At 35.7% G+C, this 19,861-nt stretch overlaps 1 protein-coding gene across 3 annotated transcripts in view; it reads left to right on the top strand.

Annotated features, from left to right (window-relative positions):
- RANBP17 (RAN binding protein 17) overlaps positions 1–19,861 on the top strand; it is a 225,166-nt gene that overhangs the window by 168,804 nt on the left and 36,501 nt on the right. For all 3 annotated transcript variants that reach the window (XM_058180874.1, XM_058180853.1, XM_058180863.1), the window contains exons 23-25: positions 6,822–7,036; positions 9,186–9,324; positions 17,737–17,903. In XM_058180874.1, the coding sequence (XP_058036857.1) occupies positions 6,822–7,036; positions 9,186–9,324; positions 17,737–17,903 (521 nt within the window). The remainder of the gene's footprint in view (positions 1–6,821; positions 7,037–9,185; positions 9,325–17,736; positions 17,904–19,861) is intronic.

The following is a 19,861-nucleotide window of genomic DNA, read 5'->3' as shown; positions in this document are numbered from 1 at the left end:
ATAACCTTGCTTGGAGAGCACCAAGAACTCCAATATTTAACTCTGAGCTATACAAGAACTGCAGTGGTACAGTGGTTAGAATGAAGTACTGTGAATACTTCTCCTGATTGCTGGCTGCCTGCAATTTGGCAGTTTGAATCTCACCAGCCTCAAGGGTGACTCAGCCTTCCATCTTTCCGAGGTGGGTAAAATGAGGACCCAGATTGTTGGGGGCGATAGGCTGACACTGTAAACCGCTTAGAGAGGGCTGTAAAGCACTGTGAAGTAGTATACAAATCTAAATGCTATTGCTATTGCTATTCTATTGCAGATAATTCCAAGTTAATCTTCTCAAGCTGGAATGGGATTATAATAGTTCCTGCATACGGGAAGGGAAAAATGGAACACTGTTAACTATAGGCGATTAGCTTGCTCTCAATCCTGGGAAAAACACTATACTAGACATTTAAATGAAAAATTAAACTTGTACCTTGAAGGGTACTTTGTTTTAATAAATGCTCAAACTGCTTTTAGAAAAGGCAGATCAACAATTTATCTATGTTACCTGGCAAGACAACTATTTGCTTCCTTTATAGATTTTAAGGCCTTCTTTGATTCTGTTAATAAAACTAAATCTGGGTTAAATTAATGAATTTAGTTCCAGATATACTTCTCACATACTTAATACAGATGTTATATTAAAATAGTCTAATGCTGTTGGTCATGAAAGCCAGCTGGGTGATTTTGGGCCAGTCATTCTCTCTCAGCCCATCTCACAGGACTTGTGAGTGAAATGGGAGGCAGTATTAAGGTATATTCATCATCTTGAGTTGATTAATAATAATAATAATGCCAGGTCATTTGAAAAGACTCAAAGGATGGACAAAAATGCCATGTCTTTTATTTAACCATGCTCTGTCCTGGCAACATCATGGTAAGGCAGTAATTTTGAAAAGTTACTATGAAGGCCTTGTATTATCCCTTTAGCAGTACAGGTTTTTAATGCAAAAATTGCATTTCAATAACCCAACAGCAAATAAAATTGTTAAATGTTCTAACTTGTGTTCCACATTCTCTAGTTCTCCTGGAAATCGAGCAGTTCTCTTTGAAAGCAAAAGCTTGGCTAAGAACTATTAAGTTTTGGGTTCAAGCATATGTTTTCAAAAACAAGGACTGCTGCAGGGATGACTGTGCAACCAACAATAATAATTATAGATGCAATTCCAAAATACCTGGAGCACCACTTAAACACCATTGGCATTGACAAAATCATTGTCAGGCATTTGCAAGAGGCAGCTGTATTTGAACACCTTACATCCTGTGGTAATACCTTTAATACCATCAAATAACACCCACTTGTCCTGAGCAAGAATTCTATAGGTAGATAGAAATGCCAGATCTAGCCTAAATATCTCGCTAATTGTAATCAACTATTACAACAAAAGAGAAAAAATGTAAGAATAGAATAATAGAATAAAATAGAAGACAATGAATTGGAGAAGATCACAAAGCAAGATCGCTAAATAGAAGTTCAAAGATAAACTAACTATTGTGGTCACAGTGATTTTGGTATGGCACATTGAGTGCCATACCAAAAAACGTTGGATGGCACTTAGAAAATCTGCATATTGTCAAAATTTCCATCTCTCAATTAGAAAAGGCCACACTGCTTGGATCCGCATATATACTATACTATGCTGGTATATTATGACATCTGAGGTTCTTGGGAACTTGATGCCAACACCAATTTAAAGGCTGTGATTTCATATTTTTTGTATATTATAATAATATTAAACAACATCATCTGCACATCACTCCTTAGAAAGGACACGATATGAGGATAAAAATGCCAAATCCAGTCTAAACATCGGACTGTGCAATCAACCATCATAATAATAACAATGGATGTTAGGTACAACAGAAAAAGTGTACTTATAAGCAACAAAATAATGAATACCGGTGTGAAATAGAGTTGTATTCTGTCCCTAACACTATTTAATATGTAAGTCAGTGATTTGGAAACTTTATTATATATGTTGATGGCCACTGTCCATTATTAACCAAAGGGAAAATTCTTTTAACAAGTATTAGATTGGATTTGAAATGCCTAGCTGAGATGCTATCAAGTATTGCCAAAATAAATTACAAATCAAATAGAATAAAACTAAAATTTGGAGGTCGGGGTGCGAAAAAATCAGACAGTATATACTGGAAAATTCAAGATCATATGAATACACAAGTGGAGAATGTTACTTGTCTTTGCATTTTATTTAACCATGCTCTGTCCTGGCAACATCATGGTAAGGCAGTAATTTTGAAAAGTTACTATGAAGGCCTTGTATTATCCCTTTAGCAGTACAGGTTTTTAATGCAAAAATTGCATTTCAGTAACCCAGCAGCAAATAGAATTGTTAAATGTTCTAACTTGTGTTCCACATTCTCTAGTTCTCCTGGAAATCGAGCAGTTCTCTTTGAAAGCAAAAGCTTGGCTAAGAACTATTAAGTTTTGGGTCCAAGCATACGTTTTCAAAAACAAGGACTGCTGCAAGAAATCCCAATTGATTCCTGTGTAGGTATGTTGTTTAAACAGGTGACCTAAAAGATTGATCACATTGGTATGAATCCTGATTATTTGATTTCCAAGGATATGACTTCAGCATTTCATAGGATTAAACAAAGATTATAGAATAATTAAGGACAGGAATTACTGGCAAAGCCCAAAGTTCCATATTTGCTCATGATTTATGCAATGAATTACAAATACATTTTTCAGCTCATGATACATTGTAATAATTTACATTTAAGTAAATAAATAATAGTCTTTTCAAAAAGCAGATTAAACGTGTTGCCATCCAATCTGCTAAACATTAGGTTTCAAAAGATCCCTAACTCTTAAACTCATTGACCTTGATGCAGTAAATTGTACTTTATTGCATTGTGAATTTTCAGTAGGATATTATCTAGCTTATTTTAAAATCAATGTCAGGAAGACATATTTTTAGATATGTTAATATTTTACTTGCACATAAAAATCTTAACATTATAAAAGTAATAGCCAAATTTTTTACTATCGTTATAAAAGCAAGGTCTTTAGGAGCACAACAGTAAAATTGAATTTAAAATTTATCAATTTCATTCGTTAAACTACTTTATCATAACACTAAATTTTAGATTACCTCTGTGCTTTGCTATTTTGATCTTTTGGTCAGGTGTGTGTGTATAAGTTTTATATATATAAAACTTTAAATTGCATCTGGGAATTGACTGGTAACCAATGCAGGTCCTGCAATATAGATATGAATATGGCAACTTTCTAAAGTTTCTAATAGTTTGTAAATGGTCTTCAAAGGCAATCGCATAATTCAGTTACTAGTGAATCAATCATCAATAACTAGGTTTAAGCACATTTGGGATAAACACATGCCCATCATTCAACAAAAATTAAAAATATTTTTTTAATAAAAATAAAAGTAATTAAAAATAGTAAATTAATTAATTTAAAAGAAATTAAAAAAATAAAGGGCAGACTTGATGGACCACTAGGTCTTTTCTGAGGTCTGTTTTCTATGTTTCTGTATAGAGTATATTGCAGAAGTCTATCCTTGGTTGATAAGTGCCTTATTTGGTGTAGCCATATTCTGTTTGAGGAAAGACTTCAGCCAGTGCACCCACTAAAGCCAGTAGTCATGACCAGGAGGATCTCCTACTCCCCCTCAAGGGATAGTACCAGAGCTGACAGAATCGTCTCAAATAACGTCATGTTAAGGAGTGAGTGGGTGGTGCCAGTTTCAGCCTATTCCATCCATCTAGTTAGTACCTGAAAAGCCCCAAATAAGACTTAACCGTATTTTTCGGAGTATAAGATGCTCTGGACTTTAAGATGCACCTATCTTTTTTGGGGAGGAAAACAAGAAAAAGAAATCTGCCTCTGCCTCCCAGCAATTTTGCCTCATTGCAGCAAACAGCAAATAGCCTGCTTTACTTTCATTTTCATTTTCAGCATAGCTTGAGTAGCACAAGAATTTTTTTTTTTGCTCCCAGCAATTTACCTCCTTGCAGCAAGCAGCAGAGGCCCATGCAACAATAGGCAATGGCAATCCCTGCAGCCTGAAACAGCTGAGAGTCGGGAGGTAGATCCAAGGGACAATCAACTTGTGCTAATTAGGCTGTGCGGAAGCTGAAATGGGCTGTTCCTTCTTGTGGCTTGCTGCAAGGAGGTAAATTGCTGGGAGGCAGAGGCCAAGGGGTGGGGGCCAGTAGGTGGGAGGGCTACATTTGGTGTATAAGAGCCAAATTTTTTACTATCGTTATAAAAGCAAGGTCTTTAGGAGCACAACAGTAAAATTGAATTTAAAATTTATCAATTTCATTCGTTAAACTACTTTATCATAACACTAAATTTTAGATTACCTCTGTGCTTTGCTATTTTGATCTTTTGGTCAGGTGTGTGTGTATAAGTTTTATATATATAAAACTTTAAATTGCATCTGGGAATTGACTGGTAACCAATGCAGGTCCTGCAATATAGATATGAATATGGCAACTTTCTAAAGTTTCTAATAGTTTGTAAATGGTCTTCAAAGGCAATCGCATAATTCAGTTACTAGTGAATCAATCATCAATAACTAGGTTTAAGCACATTTGGGATAAACACATGCCCATCATTCAACAAAAATTAAAAATATTTTTTTAATAAAAATAAAAGTAATTAAAAATAGTAAATTAATTAATTTAAAAGAAATTAAAAAAATAAAGGGCAGACTTGATGGACCACTAGGTCTTTTCTGAGGTCTGTTTTCTATGTTTCTGTATAGAGTATATTGCAGAAGTCTATCCTTGGTTGATAAGTGCCTTATTTGGTGTAGCCATATTCTGTTTGAGGAAAGACTTCAGCCAGTGCACCCACTAAAGCCAGTAGTCATGACCAGGAGGATCTCCTACTCCCCCTCAAGGGATAGTACCAGAGCTGACAGAATCGTCTCAAATAACGTCATGTTAAGGAGTGAGTGGGTGGTGCCAGTTTCAGCCTATTCCATCCATCTAGTTAGTACCTGAAAAGCCCCAAATAAGACTTAACCGTATTTTTCGGAGTATAAGATGCTCTGGACTTTAAGATGCACCTATCTTTTTTGGGGAGGAAAACAAGAAAAAGAAATCTGCCTCTGCCTCCCAGCAATTTTGCCTCATTGCAGCAAACAGCAAATAGCCTGCTTTACTTTCATTTTCATTTTCAGCATAGCTTGAGTAGCACAAGAATTTTTTTTTTTGCTCCCAGCAATTTACCTCCTTGCAGCAAGCAGCAGAGGCCCATGCAACAATAGGCAATGGCAATCCCTGCAGCCTGAAACAGCTGAGAGTCGGGAGGTAGATCCAAGGGACAATCAACTTGTGCTAATTAGGCTGTGCGGAAGCTGAAATGGGCTGTTCCTTCTTGTGGCTTGCTGCAAGGAGGTAAATTGCTGGGAGGCAGAGGCCAAGGGGTGGGGGCCAGTAGGTGGGAGGGGCTACATTTGGTGTATAAGACGCACCCAAATTTTCACCCCCTTTTACGGTGAAAAAGGTGCGTCTTATACTCCGAAAAATACAGTATATCAAATTCTGCAGTAGAAAATAATCTTAACATTCATCATTTGAGATATATGTTGTCTCAAGTAGTTCATTTTCAATAGTTGGCTAAGCTAGGATAAGAGTGTTTCCAGTGATTTTCTCTGGATATATAAAACAAGATCTGGGTCCTACTCAATACTTTTTAGTGTAAAAGCCAATACCTCTATGTGGGCATGTAAAAATGTAATATTTGATATCCATATATCTTTAGCACTATATTATCATTATATTGCCGAAAAAACTAATGTAAGGATTGACAGACTTAAATTTATAGTGTAAACAAGTAAAATGTCTACATAGATAAATTAGTGATATTTGGATAATAATGTTCTCTTTCAGAGATTCTATTGGTAAGTAAACAAATAGTCTACATATATATATATAAACAAATAGGTAATCCAATCTCCCTTTGATTTCAGGTCAAACACTTTTCCAATTCCTATTTAGCCAAGTCTAGATTTGGCCTTAAGAGGGAAGAGGGTTTATTTTTTCATTCTTAAAATACTGTTTAAATTTGGCACATTTTTACTACTGGTACCAAAAAGCTTTATTACACCCCCCCCCCCAAAAAATAAGTCTCTTCCTTTAATTTACCGTATTTTTTGGTGTATAAGATGCACTTTTCCCTCCCCCACCCCAAAAAGTGGGTGGAAATGACTGTGCATCATTGCCACCGCCTATCCCCACCATCTGGAATGGTCCAAAAATGGGACATGCAGAGCCAAAAGCATGACGCTGGAGGCTGAAAATGGAGCATGCGGCAGCAGTGATGGACGGCGACAGTAGCAATAGGTGGTGGCGATCCTTGCAGCCTGGAACAGCTGATGGGCGGTATTCCAGGAGGTAGATCCAACAGCCAATCAACTGCTCGTGCTAAATCGGACTGTTTGCTGCAAGGAGGCAAATTGCTCAGAGGCAGAGGAAGATTTTTTTCCCTTGTTTTCCTCCCCAAAAGCTAGGTGCTTTTTCCTATAATCCAAAAAATACGGTATACAATTCAGTGACAACTACTTAATAGCAGGGGAATATCAAATAGTCCAAGTCACGGAATAACATCCTCCCTTAATTTGTCTTAGATGTAAGTCATATTACATGATCTGTCGATAGATAATCATTTAGCACAAGTAATGATAATGATAAAAAGTAACAGTTAAGTGAAAGTGCTAAGTAACACAGATTCCAGGTTTTTCAGTTACTTATGTCAGTTTCTCTTTGTTTTTCTTTCTTGCAAACAGGTAATCAGATCCTATCTCTTGGGACTTTGTCAAAGGATCAGATTTATCCATTGAAACTCAAGGGTATTTCCATCTGTTACTCTGCACTCAAATCTGCCTTATGTGGAAATTATGTCAGCTTTGGCGTCTTCAAGTTGTATGGGGACAACCACTTTGACAATGTACTTCAGGCCTTTGTCAAAATGCTGCTTTCAGTATCCCACAGTGACTTGCTAGTAAGAAATTATTCATCCTGGGAGTCTTTATGCAAATTATGTATTACTACCACAGGCTTAAAATGAAGATAGAGTGGAATCTAGAACAACTTAAGTGCAGTGTATTTTTGTTTCAACTGCATGCATGCATTAATAGTTCTTACACATGCAATATTATGTGTAGTTTCATTAACTAGTTACAAATATTTACTTTAAAATATTTATAATATGTCATCAAGATAATCACAGATCATCTACTAAGTGGATAATAATTCACAAACCTGGAGTAGGATTGTTTTTGACATTGTCAGTTAAACTTGCTGATATGTTGTCAATCAGTATTCCTCTGACATTAACTCCCATGGATTGATTTTAATGAAAATGACAGTCTTACAAACTAGTATCTGACAAATGAGGGGGAACTCTCTGAAGACCAAAACCTTACCACTGGGTCAAATAAGCTGTACGTCTTGTATAGCACTGATTTTCACCTAGTCTAATAGGAATTACCTTGGTTTTTACAATTCTCTCTACAGTACTTTTATTCCAGCAAAGTTTTAAGAAAATTAAATATATAAATACCTTTTAAAAAACCATAATTTTTAATTCTCTAACACACACATTATCTAACATATATTTATAGTGTGTGTGTGTGTGTGTATGTATATGTATATATGTACATATGTAAATAATGTAGATTTCATTAGTAATCAAGGTTTCCCAAGGCAAACAATAAAACAGCATTGGATGCCATGTTTATTTGATTGTATGTCCCAAAAGCTGTTCCCAAACAGATGAGAAACGATGACAGTATTATTAAAGGAGATATACAAACATCTGAAATGGGAAATACAATCAGAAGAAAAGGTGTTGTGACATATTTTTTTAAATGTTTTTCTCCTCCCCTTCATCTGAGTTGCATTACTACTTATGATTAATTGCATCATTGTGTCCACTTTAATTCTCCTGTTAGGGAATCTTATCTTACTGTCTTCAGTTGAAAGAAAAACAAAGCATAACAATGATAAAATTTCACAATTGGTAGTGTGACTGTGAGAGTAGTATTTAGAAATATTGGCATTTTTACATACAAATATCAAAATAGCTTGGCAAAATACAGCAGTAACCACAGAGAATATATTTGGGAAATAACATGCAAAATAGGCAGCATAGTACAACCGGATAAGCATTAGTAAGCAGCTGTGAAACTTTTATTCAATATTAATTTAATTTCCATTTTCATAATGTTGTGGGTTCCAGTTCAGTTATTGCAAAATATTTGACTTGATCAATTTTTAATCTCTCTTAAACTGAAGTAATATTTTCAGAATTATAAGGCTTAGAATTTTTTTAAAGTTCAGTTTGCCTCAGATTTTACTATTAGAATGAAAATTCTAAAAATAAAAAGTTTTTAGTTACTTCACAACGGAAGCCAGTGCAGGTCTGAATAGACAGTTGGATGTTTTCAATAGCAATCAAAAAATATATATATTCTCGCAGAACATAAGCTGATTTGAATAGTTAAATATTTCAAAATTATTTGAATCAACTTGTAAATTTTCAGATAAAATGTTCAGAGAGTTGCTAAAAGGAACACCTGGAATTGACATAGTGATGCTCAGAGCTCTCAGTAGCAAAGAGAACTGTAACTGTTACACCTGGCATAGTTATACATTCACTTCAGATTTACTAGGTTGATACAATAAAGGGAGCATCTTTCTGTCCCCTCTTGAATTACAATTTAGAAACCCTACATGGTTTTCCTTTCTCTTTCATATAATAATGCACCTGCAGAGATCCACAGCTATACACCTGTATATTTAATACATTTATATGATACAAATATGATACATTTGGATATTCTGGGTTAGTAAATACACAGGTATGTGTATTTTGTAATTCTACTAGCGGTCTTTGGTTAGATTCCCAGTGGGCATTTCAGCCCCTTACTGTATTGTGGCTCTTCGTTCTATTGTGTAGCTCGCAGAAAGAATGGTTGAATAGTGTCAGGATTATGTTTGGTTTATTCTGCCTAGAATATAATACATTTCTTTTCATATAAAAATACAGTAGATAATATAGGTAAAACTCTTTTTCATTACAGTAATTTTTTTAATAAGCTGTATAATTTCTTATTGCATCATATTCTCTCTTTCTCTTCTATCCCAAGCAATATAGAAAATTAAGTCAATCTTACTACCCACTTTTGGAGTGTCTAGCTCAGGATCACATGAGTTTCATCACCAGCTTAGAGCCACATGTATTAATGTATATATTTACATCAATATCTGAAGGATTAACTGCTCTTGGTAAGTACACAGAAGAAATAAACTAAGGAAGAATGTAAAATTATTCTAAAGCAAAAAAAAGAAATGTGACCACAAATCATTAGGTGTTTGATTTAATTACTATAACAATGCAACACATAATTGTTTATTCATGAGTCTTTTAAGACTAAATGGTCCTGTGTTCAGAAGGATATTTTTACAGACTAGTAGAGTAGACATGAGCATGATCTTCAGCTAAAGAAAAGAATCTAAAAATGTATTGTCCAATAATATTCTTTATTCTTTTCAGTGTATTTAAATGAAAGCACTCTCTTTTCAATGGAAGCTAGACAAAGAGTATATTACTTTAAAAACTTACTTGTTAAAATGTGTTTTATGATTCATGTAGAATTTTACACTTTTCTAATGTTGTATTTCCAAATATTTGAAAAACATAAACCACAACATGAATCATAAAACATTTTTACGTTCCAATTACTTACAAGATAATGCTCCATAAGTCTTAATATAATAAAACTACACATTATGCAATCTTTGCCAATGAGAAGCATATACTCCAGAACACCAATAATATAGTATGGACTAAAATGCTTTGTTCCTATTATTATTGAGGAAAACTGATCAGATGATTCATAGTAATATGTAAATGTAGAACAGTTTACTTAAGTTTTCAATGAAATTATGGAAAATATATCTACCAAAGATATCAGTATTTTTTAATGTGAAAACTGGTTGCTATAAGCCTTGAAGGGACGCGGTGGCTCAGGGGCTAGGACGTTGAGCTTGTTGATTGAAAGGTCAGCAGCTCCGCGGTTTGAATTCCTAGTGCTGCCATGTAACGGGGTGAGCTCCCGTTACTTGTCCCAGCTTCTGCCAACCTAGCAGTTTTGAAAGCACATAAAAATGCAAGTAGAAAAAATAGGGACCACCTTTGGTGGGAAGGTAACAGCGTTCCGTGTGCTTTTGGTGTTTAATCATGCCGGCCACATGACCACAGAGATGTCTTCGGACAGCGCTGGCACTTCGGCTTTGAAACGGAGATGAGCACCGCCCCCTAGAGTCAGCAACGACTAGCATATATGTACGAGGGGAACCTTTACCTTTACCTTATAAGCCTTGAAATAAAATAATCCATTCATAAGAGATTAAAATCCTTAAGGGGGAAAAACGTCTATATTACGCACAGTACTGATTAAAAAAACCCAATATGTATTTTATATATATAATGGAGGTAGATATGCATGCATGCACACATACCAGTACATGCATACGCATATACAAACACACACACACACACCCCAATCAGTTTATGAAGTACATCAATCAATATAATTTTGCAGTCCTCCCAAGTGATGGAGCTTGCTCTCAAAAATCAGTTCCATCGCTTTTCTCAGTGGCATTTTCTTACACTTTTTGTCAGAAAGACCTCTCCCATTGTTTGTCTCCTAAATCCTTAGATTAAGCCTGTCACAATTGCTACAATTCTTCAACATGGAAACAATCCACAAGGTAGCAGTTTCAGATTCTCCATTAAATTCATATGTGAGCTGGGATTAAATTATGGGCTTTCTGATCCAAGTGCAATTCCCTATAAAATAGATCTGTTCCTATTGTTGTGGTATTGGCTATTTGAAAGAGTTAAGTGAGGATACCAAGCATCAGTCTTTTTTTTTTAAATTAACAAACCTGTAAGTACTATTTTTAATAGAATAGAACAGAACAGAATAGATAGAATAAAATTCTTTATTGGCCAAGTGTGATTGGACACACAAGGAATTTGTCTTGGTGCATATGCTCTCAGTGTACATAAAAGAAAAGACACAGTCATCAAGAATCATAAGGTATAACACTTAGTGATAGTCATAGGGTACAAAAAAGCAATCAAATCATATTAGGAAACAATCAATATAAATCAATATGAAAACCTACATCTTAAAACTTATTTTAAAAGAAATTGTGAATGGAAATACCATGGGTATCATAATTCCAGACAATGAATTATTGATGGATTGATTGCTTTATCACATTTCTATAGCCGCCCATCTAATGTAGAGTCTCTGGGTGGCATACATGCCAAGTCAATGAGGGAAATCAGATTCACTTAATGACCACATGATTTGCTTAACAACTGTGACTAAAAAGATCATAAAACAGTGCAAAACTTACCCAACAACTTGTATAGCAACAGAAATGTTGGCCTCTATTGGGGTTGTAAATCAAGGACTACCTGTTATGACACCTACTTACTAACCACCATGTAAAGCTTTTGTAGATTATATACTGCCATTCATAATAAAAATGAAAGCTTATATTTTCTGCATCAAGTTATTATTATGAAATGTTAAAACAGATTGGCTTGTTTACTTTCAAACCTTGAGTATTTTGAGAAGAGGTAATTTGGGTTTTGGTAAAAGGAAACAGGTCAGAGAGCATTTCACTTAAATCATTTCCCTTCATCATAAACCAAACAAAGCTCTTAAACTGTGTCATGCACAATAGTGTTGCCACTTGCCAAATAATTCTTCCAGCTACATATATTCATAAAATGCCGAAGTAATTTTTTTAGACAGCAACGTCTTGGTTCTCATAAAAAGAGAAATTCGTTGAAATATAAATTTCAGGGTAGTATCAGGCATTATTCCACCTTTTCCTTGCATGTTTCTTCAACAGTAACAATTGTCATTTTTCTCCTCCTTCTGTGCTTTCCTCCCTTTAATCTGCTTGTTTACCTAACCTGAGTAAAATGCAGTAAGGATTCTATTAAAATCAGAATAGGGGTCTTGCATAACATCTTCCCCTGTTACATTTATACAGTGAGAAGAAAAATGAATGTCATAAGCCTCTTTGATATAAAGTTATGGGAAAATATAAGTAGCTCTTAATACTTAAATTGCATCCTCATGAACAGATAAACCTCTTCACTGTGCTGCTAAGATCACTTAAAGAAGAAAATAAATACCTACTTGTATGGTATCAGCATGTTTAGAGCGTTTTTAAATGGACGTTAGTGATTTACTTTGTGTTATTCAATTTTCAAACAAATAGTCAAAGTACTGATTTAAAAGTACAGCAAAACATGCTTATAAAATATGCATTTCTAGATACCTTTCAAAGTGTTCATTGCTTTCCTGTGTGACCAAAGGGAAAGAATAGAATAGAATAGAATAGAATAGAATAGAATAGAATAGAATAGAATAGAATAGAATAGAATAGAATAGAATAGAATTCTTTATTGGCCAAGTGTGATTGGACACACAAGGAATTTGTCTTGGTGCATATGCTCTCAGTGTACATAAAAGAAAAGATACCTTCATCAAGGTACAACATGTTGTGTCTTGCCCGCTCTCACCGCAGCCAGGGCCTTCTTATCTGCTTCCGAACGCTGAGGAATGTCCTAGTATGCCTCCTGGCCCCAGCCCTGGCTCCATGCCCAGACAGGCTGAGGAGGAGAAAGCACCTCTCGGCCCCAGCCCTGGCTCCATGCCCAGACAGGCTGAGGAGGAGGAAGCACCTCCCGGCCCCAGCCCTGGCTCCATGCCCAGGCAAACGGAGCAACTAGACCCCTCCCCCTCCCCCACAGCATGTGAGCCTGAGGGAGGCCAATTACCAACAGCTGCCGACTGGAGTGACCCTCGCTTCAGAAGAATTGATAGGCGGCGGCGTCAGAAGGAAGGGAGGGGCAGGCCTGGATAAGTGCTGAGTCATGGAGCCACACCCCATGGCCTATATAAAGGATCTGCTTTCTGGCATTCTCTGAGTCAGGCAAAGTCGAACATATCTTGCTGAAGTCACTTTCTGGTCTCCTGCCTGCCTTGAGGACTTTGCTAGGACTTTGGCAGAGCTGCAGAGGCACGCCTGATTCGGATTTCCCTGACCCGGCCATCAGCGGAGGAGTGGGACACGACACAACATTTACAACACAAATGATGTTCATAGGGTACAATTTAACACTTAATGATACAACACTTAATGATAAGCATAGGGTACAAATAAGCAATCAGGAACAATCATTTTTTAATTGTAAGTTTTCCTTACAAGAAACTTGTAAGGAAAACATAATGGATCAGATGCTTCTTAATATGCACATAAACAGAGAGTCACTGAGAGTGAATGGACGGCCATACACATATTCTTAAATAAATAAAAAATTCTAGCTCTGGGTACAGGACTTTAATATAATTTAGAGAGGAGTCTGACGTAAACAAGAAAACCTGATAGTTTTCACACAAATATTTATTTAATCTGGACTATGTTTCCTAGGAATGTGGTGGCTCAGTGTCTAAGACGCTGAGCTTGTCGATCGAAAGGCTGGCAGTTCAGTGGTTTGAATCCCTAGTGCCGCATAATGGGGTGAACTACCGTTACTTGTCCCAGCTTCTGCCAGCCTAGCAGTTCGAAAGCATGTAAAAAATGCAAAAAATTGGTGGGAAGGTAACAGCGTTCCGTGCGCCTTTGGTGTTTAGTCACGCTGGCCACATGACCACGGAGACATCTTCGGACAGCGCTGGCTCTTCAGCTTTGTAACGGAGATGAGCACCGCCCCCTAGAGTCAGGAACAACTAGCACATATAAAAATATACCTTTATATGTTTTCCTACTTGCACTAGGGGATCAGAGGTTCACCAATTCATCCTCAATGTATCTGTATGAAGGTTTCAATACAATACCTTCAATTATGTACTGCAATAGATCTGTGGAATATGTTGAAAAACAATCAGTGATGCCCCTGATTAAATACATTTAATCTTGAACAACTATGAAAAGTACCATCCCCTTTTTGGAATCAGATTAGATTGAATAGGGCTATTTGATATTGTCCTGTCTCTTCCCACCCCCCACCCCCACCCCCGCGCTTGAATAATGATTCTACTTTAGCGCAAAGCAAAGTCAAGCTCTTCCATGTAAATGAATTCTAATAAATAAAAAAGTGGACAATTAAAATTGATCATATTATTGAGTACTTAAAACACTTAACTCTTGGGCAAAATGCACAACTGAGCATTTATAAATATTAAATCGTGCTCTTTAGAGAGAGAATTGCTGTGGGAAATCTTTACTTGGACTTCCTTTCTTTCAACATCCAGAGTAACTATCACCTGAGTATTTCCTCACAAAAGCAATACATGTATTGTAGATAGGGACACAAGTGATTACTGAGACCAACCATGAATTCTTTTTCTCACAGTTTGCTAATACACCATTAACTTATCTTTTTGATATGCTGTGGAACAAACATTCCAAGGCCTAGTGCCTTGATTCCCACAACAGACATACAATTAATATGCAACTTTTTGACACCAGATGTTTAGCATTATTTTACATTTTGCTTTTTGCAATATTCTGAATTTATGCTGGTATCTCTACATTTAAAACATAGCCAAATGAATCTAAATATTAAGAAAGAGAAATGTTATGAATTTGCCCTTGTTAGCTTTGTGTAATAATTGAATTGGACAATCACATACGCCATTCCAAGCAGCATGGTCTAGAAAAGACATGTTATTGTGGCCTATTTTGAAGGTGATCAGAGTGGATGTATTTTACAGATGAAGAAACCAGAAACAAATATTTGCTTCAGTTTGCATCCACTGGAAATGGGGATTGTCAGAAATTCAGAGGAATGTTTCATACGTGGTAAAATGAAGAGAGTCTTGAGACTAATTGTGGTTAAAATTGTCTGCAAAATCTTTCTTAACATCCCAAGAGAACTTAGCTAAGGCAAAAAAAATATTGCAGTGATGTTGAAAGAGAAGTAAACTTCAAAATAACATTTAGAAACCAGAACTGGCACAGATCAACATTCTGTGCCTAGAGGGAAGATTTCAAATACTCGCTGCAATATTGGCAGGCATCCACTTATCGCAGTTTAGGGGGATACACTTAATTGAGTCTATCATATACATTGCAGTTCTCCTTCAAATAAGCAGTATTTTAACAGTAATGCTTGTACACAAGTATATATCATTCACAAACAAAGAATTTAAAATCAGTAATACAATATCTGAAAATAATCTATATTTGCATTAATTGAGGCTGTGTTTTTGTCCTTGTCTGGAAGCTGAATGAACCCCTAAATATTGATAATTACACTTTTTATTTCTATTGGACCATCAGTATTCTTTCCAAGTTTTTTTTTCTTTTCACAAATAGGTACTTAAATATATCCACTAGTATAAAAGAATGACTGCTCCTAAAACTAATAATAGAAACAATACTTTAGAAATCTGTGATGTATTTAAAGAAGTTTGCATATTCCATGAATGAAAAGGTTTCTGAGTCTGTAAGAAGTGAATAGCTAGAAGATTGCAAAGTTGTTGCAGGCAATCACTTGCTAATAAGTGAAAAGAAATATGCACAGTTTGAATAGCATGTATTGAAACAACGTGATACAACGTGTTTGCGGTTCACACATGTTTTGTATCAAAACTGCTGGCCAGGGATGAAATCTAAAAATTTTCCCTACCGGTTCTGTGGGCGTGGCTTGATTGGTGGGCGTGGCTTAGTGGTCAGATGACTGGGTGGGTGTGGCCAATAACAATAAATAATAAAAATAATAAACAAAGTATAAAAAACAATAAGATGTACCAAAAACCAACTTTCACACTTTACACACACACAACACAACACAACACAACTGACACGCACACAGTGTAAAAGCAGCTGCACTTCACACTTCACACAGCCACAAAAAGCTCAAAAACCAACTTTCACACTTTACACACACACAATACAACTGACACACACACACACACACACACACACACACACACACACAAAATGCCACATCTAGCTTTCTGAGATTTTGTATGTTTGTGTAGTTAGAGTGAAACACTACAGAAACACACCAAATCTCAGAAAGCTGCACAAATATTTTATTTTATTATTTTATTTTATTTTATTTTATTTTATTTTATTTTATTATTTTATTTTATTTTATTTTATTTTGTTTTATTTTATTATTTTATTTTATTGTGGACTTCAATTCCCAGAGTTCCTCAGCCAGCATTAGTTGATCACTGAGGAAATAGATTAGCTAAGCAATTAAGCCATGCGTTCATCAGTAATCAGGTAAGTGCTTTAGAATCTCTACTCTTACTTGTAGAAAACATGTTTTCTACAAGTAAGAGTACAAGTAAGGTTCTGCTGATGAGGAACTCAGGTGAGATCGCCAGAGGAGACTTTAATTTATTTATTTTTTAAGTTTAAAGGCTCTGCCGATCTCAGCTGAGAGGCGAGATCCTCAAAGGCTTTTTTTTACTTTTAAAGGCATGTTTCGGCTGAAGAAAAACTGGCTTTTAAAAGTTAAAAAAAAACAACCCTCTGCTAATGGTGCAGCTCAGCAGAGGCAGTGGGGCGGGGCCAGGGTTTTTTGCTACCGGTCCTCCGAACCAGCAGCCTCCATCGCTACCTAATCATGCGAGGCAGTCCGAACCTGGAGCATTTCACCCCTGCTGCTGGCTGAGAGGAGTATAAATATAAATAATATTCCCTTTAAAAATTCTCAAAACCTATTGAGTAATATGTGGATTCTGAGACTGATTTGTATAACACATCCACAGTTATTTTGCTGTTATGATATTGCACAGAATAGTTGCCTAGTACCTTACAAACAGTAAATTATAAAACAGGAATTTATTGTTATAATATTTTGCTTTAAATATAGTAAGTAAAGGTGGTCCTTTGCTGTTTTATTTCTCACAAGTTTTTTAAAATATGTTTTATTTGTATTTTCATAACAACCAAATGATAAAAATTAAACTATACAAGTTACATATTTCATGGGGGATGGTTGGTTTTCAGTTGTTTTGCTTTTGGTTTCTTGGGGAAGAAGGGCTGGTTATTCATTTTGTTTTCCAACATTTATGTCATCTGGATATTTTGTTTTCCATATAAATGCAATTTATATTGTGATTTCTCTGCAGATTGTATTAATCTTTTGCCTTTTAATATTTATGGTGGTGGAGAAATTTTGGTCACTTCTCCAGTATTGGTATTGAAAAGTATCTGTGAATGCCATAGGTATTTAATCTATGTATGCATTTTTATTCTGACCATGTCAGTGGTTTTTCAGATTAAAACTGCAAAAACAGTATATATTTTTCTTATTCCCCCAAGTACAAACTCTTCAGAATTCATAATTTCATAGCAATAAGGAAACAGCTGGATTCCTTGAATTTGTAAGAGCCAGCAGGAGTGCGTAAAACCAGGCAGAGCACCAGTAGGGTGCAAAAGCTCTCTCTGTGCTGCAGTAGAGTGAAAGATAAGGGATTGTCATAGTGAAATCTACTTGGAATATGTTATAAAAACAGAGTAAGAGCAACGGTCCCGTCTACCCTTATTATAGTTCTGTAATCCCATTTCAATGTAAGTTGGTTGATAGTGAAATTATTTCAGAAATTGCAATGTTGTGTTTCTTTTTCTTTTAATGTTCAGATACGATTGTCTCCTCTAGCTGTTGTGCAAGTTTGGACTACATTGTTACTTATCTCTTCAAGCACATAGCAAAAGAAGAAAAGAAACCCCTGAGAATCAGGGAGATTTCCCAAGACGGGCAAAGATTACTGCATTTCATGCAGCAAAACTCTGAGGTGCTGCAGCAGGTAAATTCAAAATCACTATTTTGCCTTTATCTTTCTGAACTTTCTTTTTTAAAGATTTTCTTTTTACATTTAATAATGCAGTTCTCTTAAGTTTTACCACTGCAGTTACTAATGACCCCATTTCAGTCATCCCACAAGCTTCTGCATTGTCCCCCAAAGCATCTCAGTTGTGTGAGTTCAATGACCCAGGAATACATCAATGAACTGATGAGATGATAGAATTTTAGAAGCATTTACATACAATGGAATATAACTATCTTTTGTTGGAATAGTTAGTGAAAATATCAACAGTGAGTACTGTAGTGGTGAAAAAAGCATTATAAGGGGCTGAAAATGTTAAAAGAAGCCTTTCTAATCAGATAGATAGCTGCATTTTGAATACTGTATAGACTTTTAAAAGTTTTTTGTATCTTCCATATAAGGATAGATGTTTAGGCATTATGGCATGCACTGTCTTGAATTCAGTTTTGAAAAACTGTTTTGGAGCACACCAATGCATGAATAAAGTACTTGTCAGTGACTCTTTAAAGCAGATATTTTTGTTTCCAGGATTGTGAGGGTAAAGCAAAATCTTCCCCTGGAAACAGAAGCAGCTGCTTCGATGAGTTGCCAAGTGCTTTATTATTGCTCTTTCATGCACTGAAGCTGTCTTTCGGAGTCAGATCTGAAGCGTTGCACAGTTTACTGGGCATATAGTTGTCAGCTTTTTAAAAAATCAACTTGTAGCAACAAAAACTGGCATTGTTAGATGTCTTCCAACAAAGACTGGATTGACATGTAATGGGGTTTCTTTATTTTAGATTCCTGCATTGAGCAAGGGGTTGGACTGAGTAGCCTAGTGGTACTTTTAAACTTAATGATTCCCTGACATTAAAGCATTTTCATATTACCTTGTTTTCAAAATAGTTTTTTGCTAGAATAATGAAAGTATCATGAGAAAATAAAACATCAGTTGGAATTGCGCTTGTCTAATACTAATAGGAGATAGAATGTACCTTGATAAAAGATTTAATGTGCTTCCAAATAACAGACGGGCAAGCATTTTAAGTAGATCCCTGTTAGCAAGGATCTCCCTGAAATAACTGCTTAAATTTATGGATGCAATCAAATCACAGTAACATTATTTGTAGAGTTCTCATGATCTTCAGTAACCTGAGGATTGTGCTGATTATGAGGTACCAGCAATATGGTTGCCATTTAAGTGTACAAGATTTATCCTTCTTATTTATTGCTGAGATTACTTTGGGTGATCTTTGCCTCCAAATAAAACCAAATTGAGAAGTAATACATAGCATAATATTTAAGTATGTATAGGACCGTTATTACTATCTTCGCTGATTCATTGCCATCGCTGTTTTATATTGCAACTTCCTGGAGTAATCACTCTACTCAAGTAGAATAAAAGTTGATGAGAACCTAGAAATGTATTTCACATTTGCCTGTTGCCCAGCGTTACAACCTCACTCTAAAGTTCAGCTGTGTAATCAGGAAGATCAGGTACGTTGGCCTCAAACCCAGATTTTCCTACATTTGCTGTTCTTATGACCTTAATGTTCTATTTTGTGTCAATGATACTTTGCAATCTTAAAATTTATAGCATATGAATAAGGTATGATATGTCTTTATTAGCTTCGCAATCTGTGGAATACATTATATTTAGTTTGAATGTAGGCTTTCAGGTACTCTTTTAAATATTTATGACCAGTCTCCAGTAGTCAGCATAAATATGATTTGCATTAGCACAAGTCACACTGCATTGAGTGCTTCTGATGTCAACCATTCAGTGTACTAATACCTGACATCATCTCCCGAGGTCATTGCCAATTTTGACCTCTCTCCTTCTGTACAGTTTCTCTACTCTCAGAAGCTCTTTTGAATTGATTTGAAATTTTGACTCTTCCCTTTATGAGGCAGTAAAATTGATAATTATTCAGATGGGAACTGAGTGCTGAGTGAAA

This window comes from Ahaetulla prasina, chromosome 1, assembly GCF_028640845.1.
Source record: "Ahaetulla prasina isolate Xishuangbanna chromosome 1, ASM2864084v1, whole genome shotgun sequence".
In the NCBI taxonomy this organism is placed as follows: Eukaryota; Metazoa; Chordata; class Lepidosauria; order Squamata; family Colubridae; genus Ahaetulla; species Ahaetulla prasina.
The sequence above is the reverse complement of the archived record's forward strand: the minus strand, read 5'-3'. Positions and strand labels throughout refer to the sequence as shown.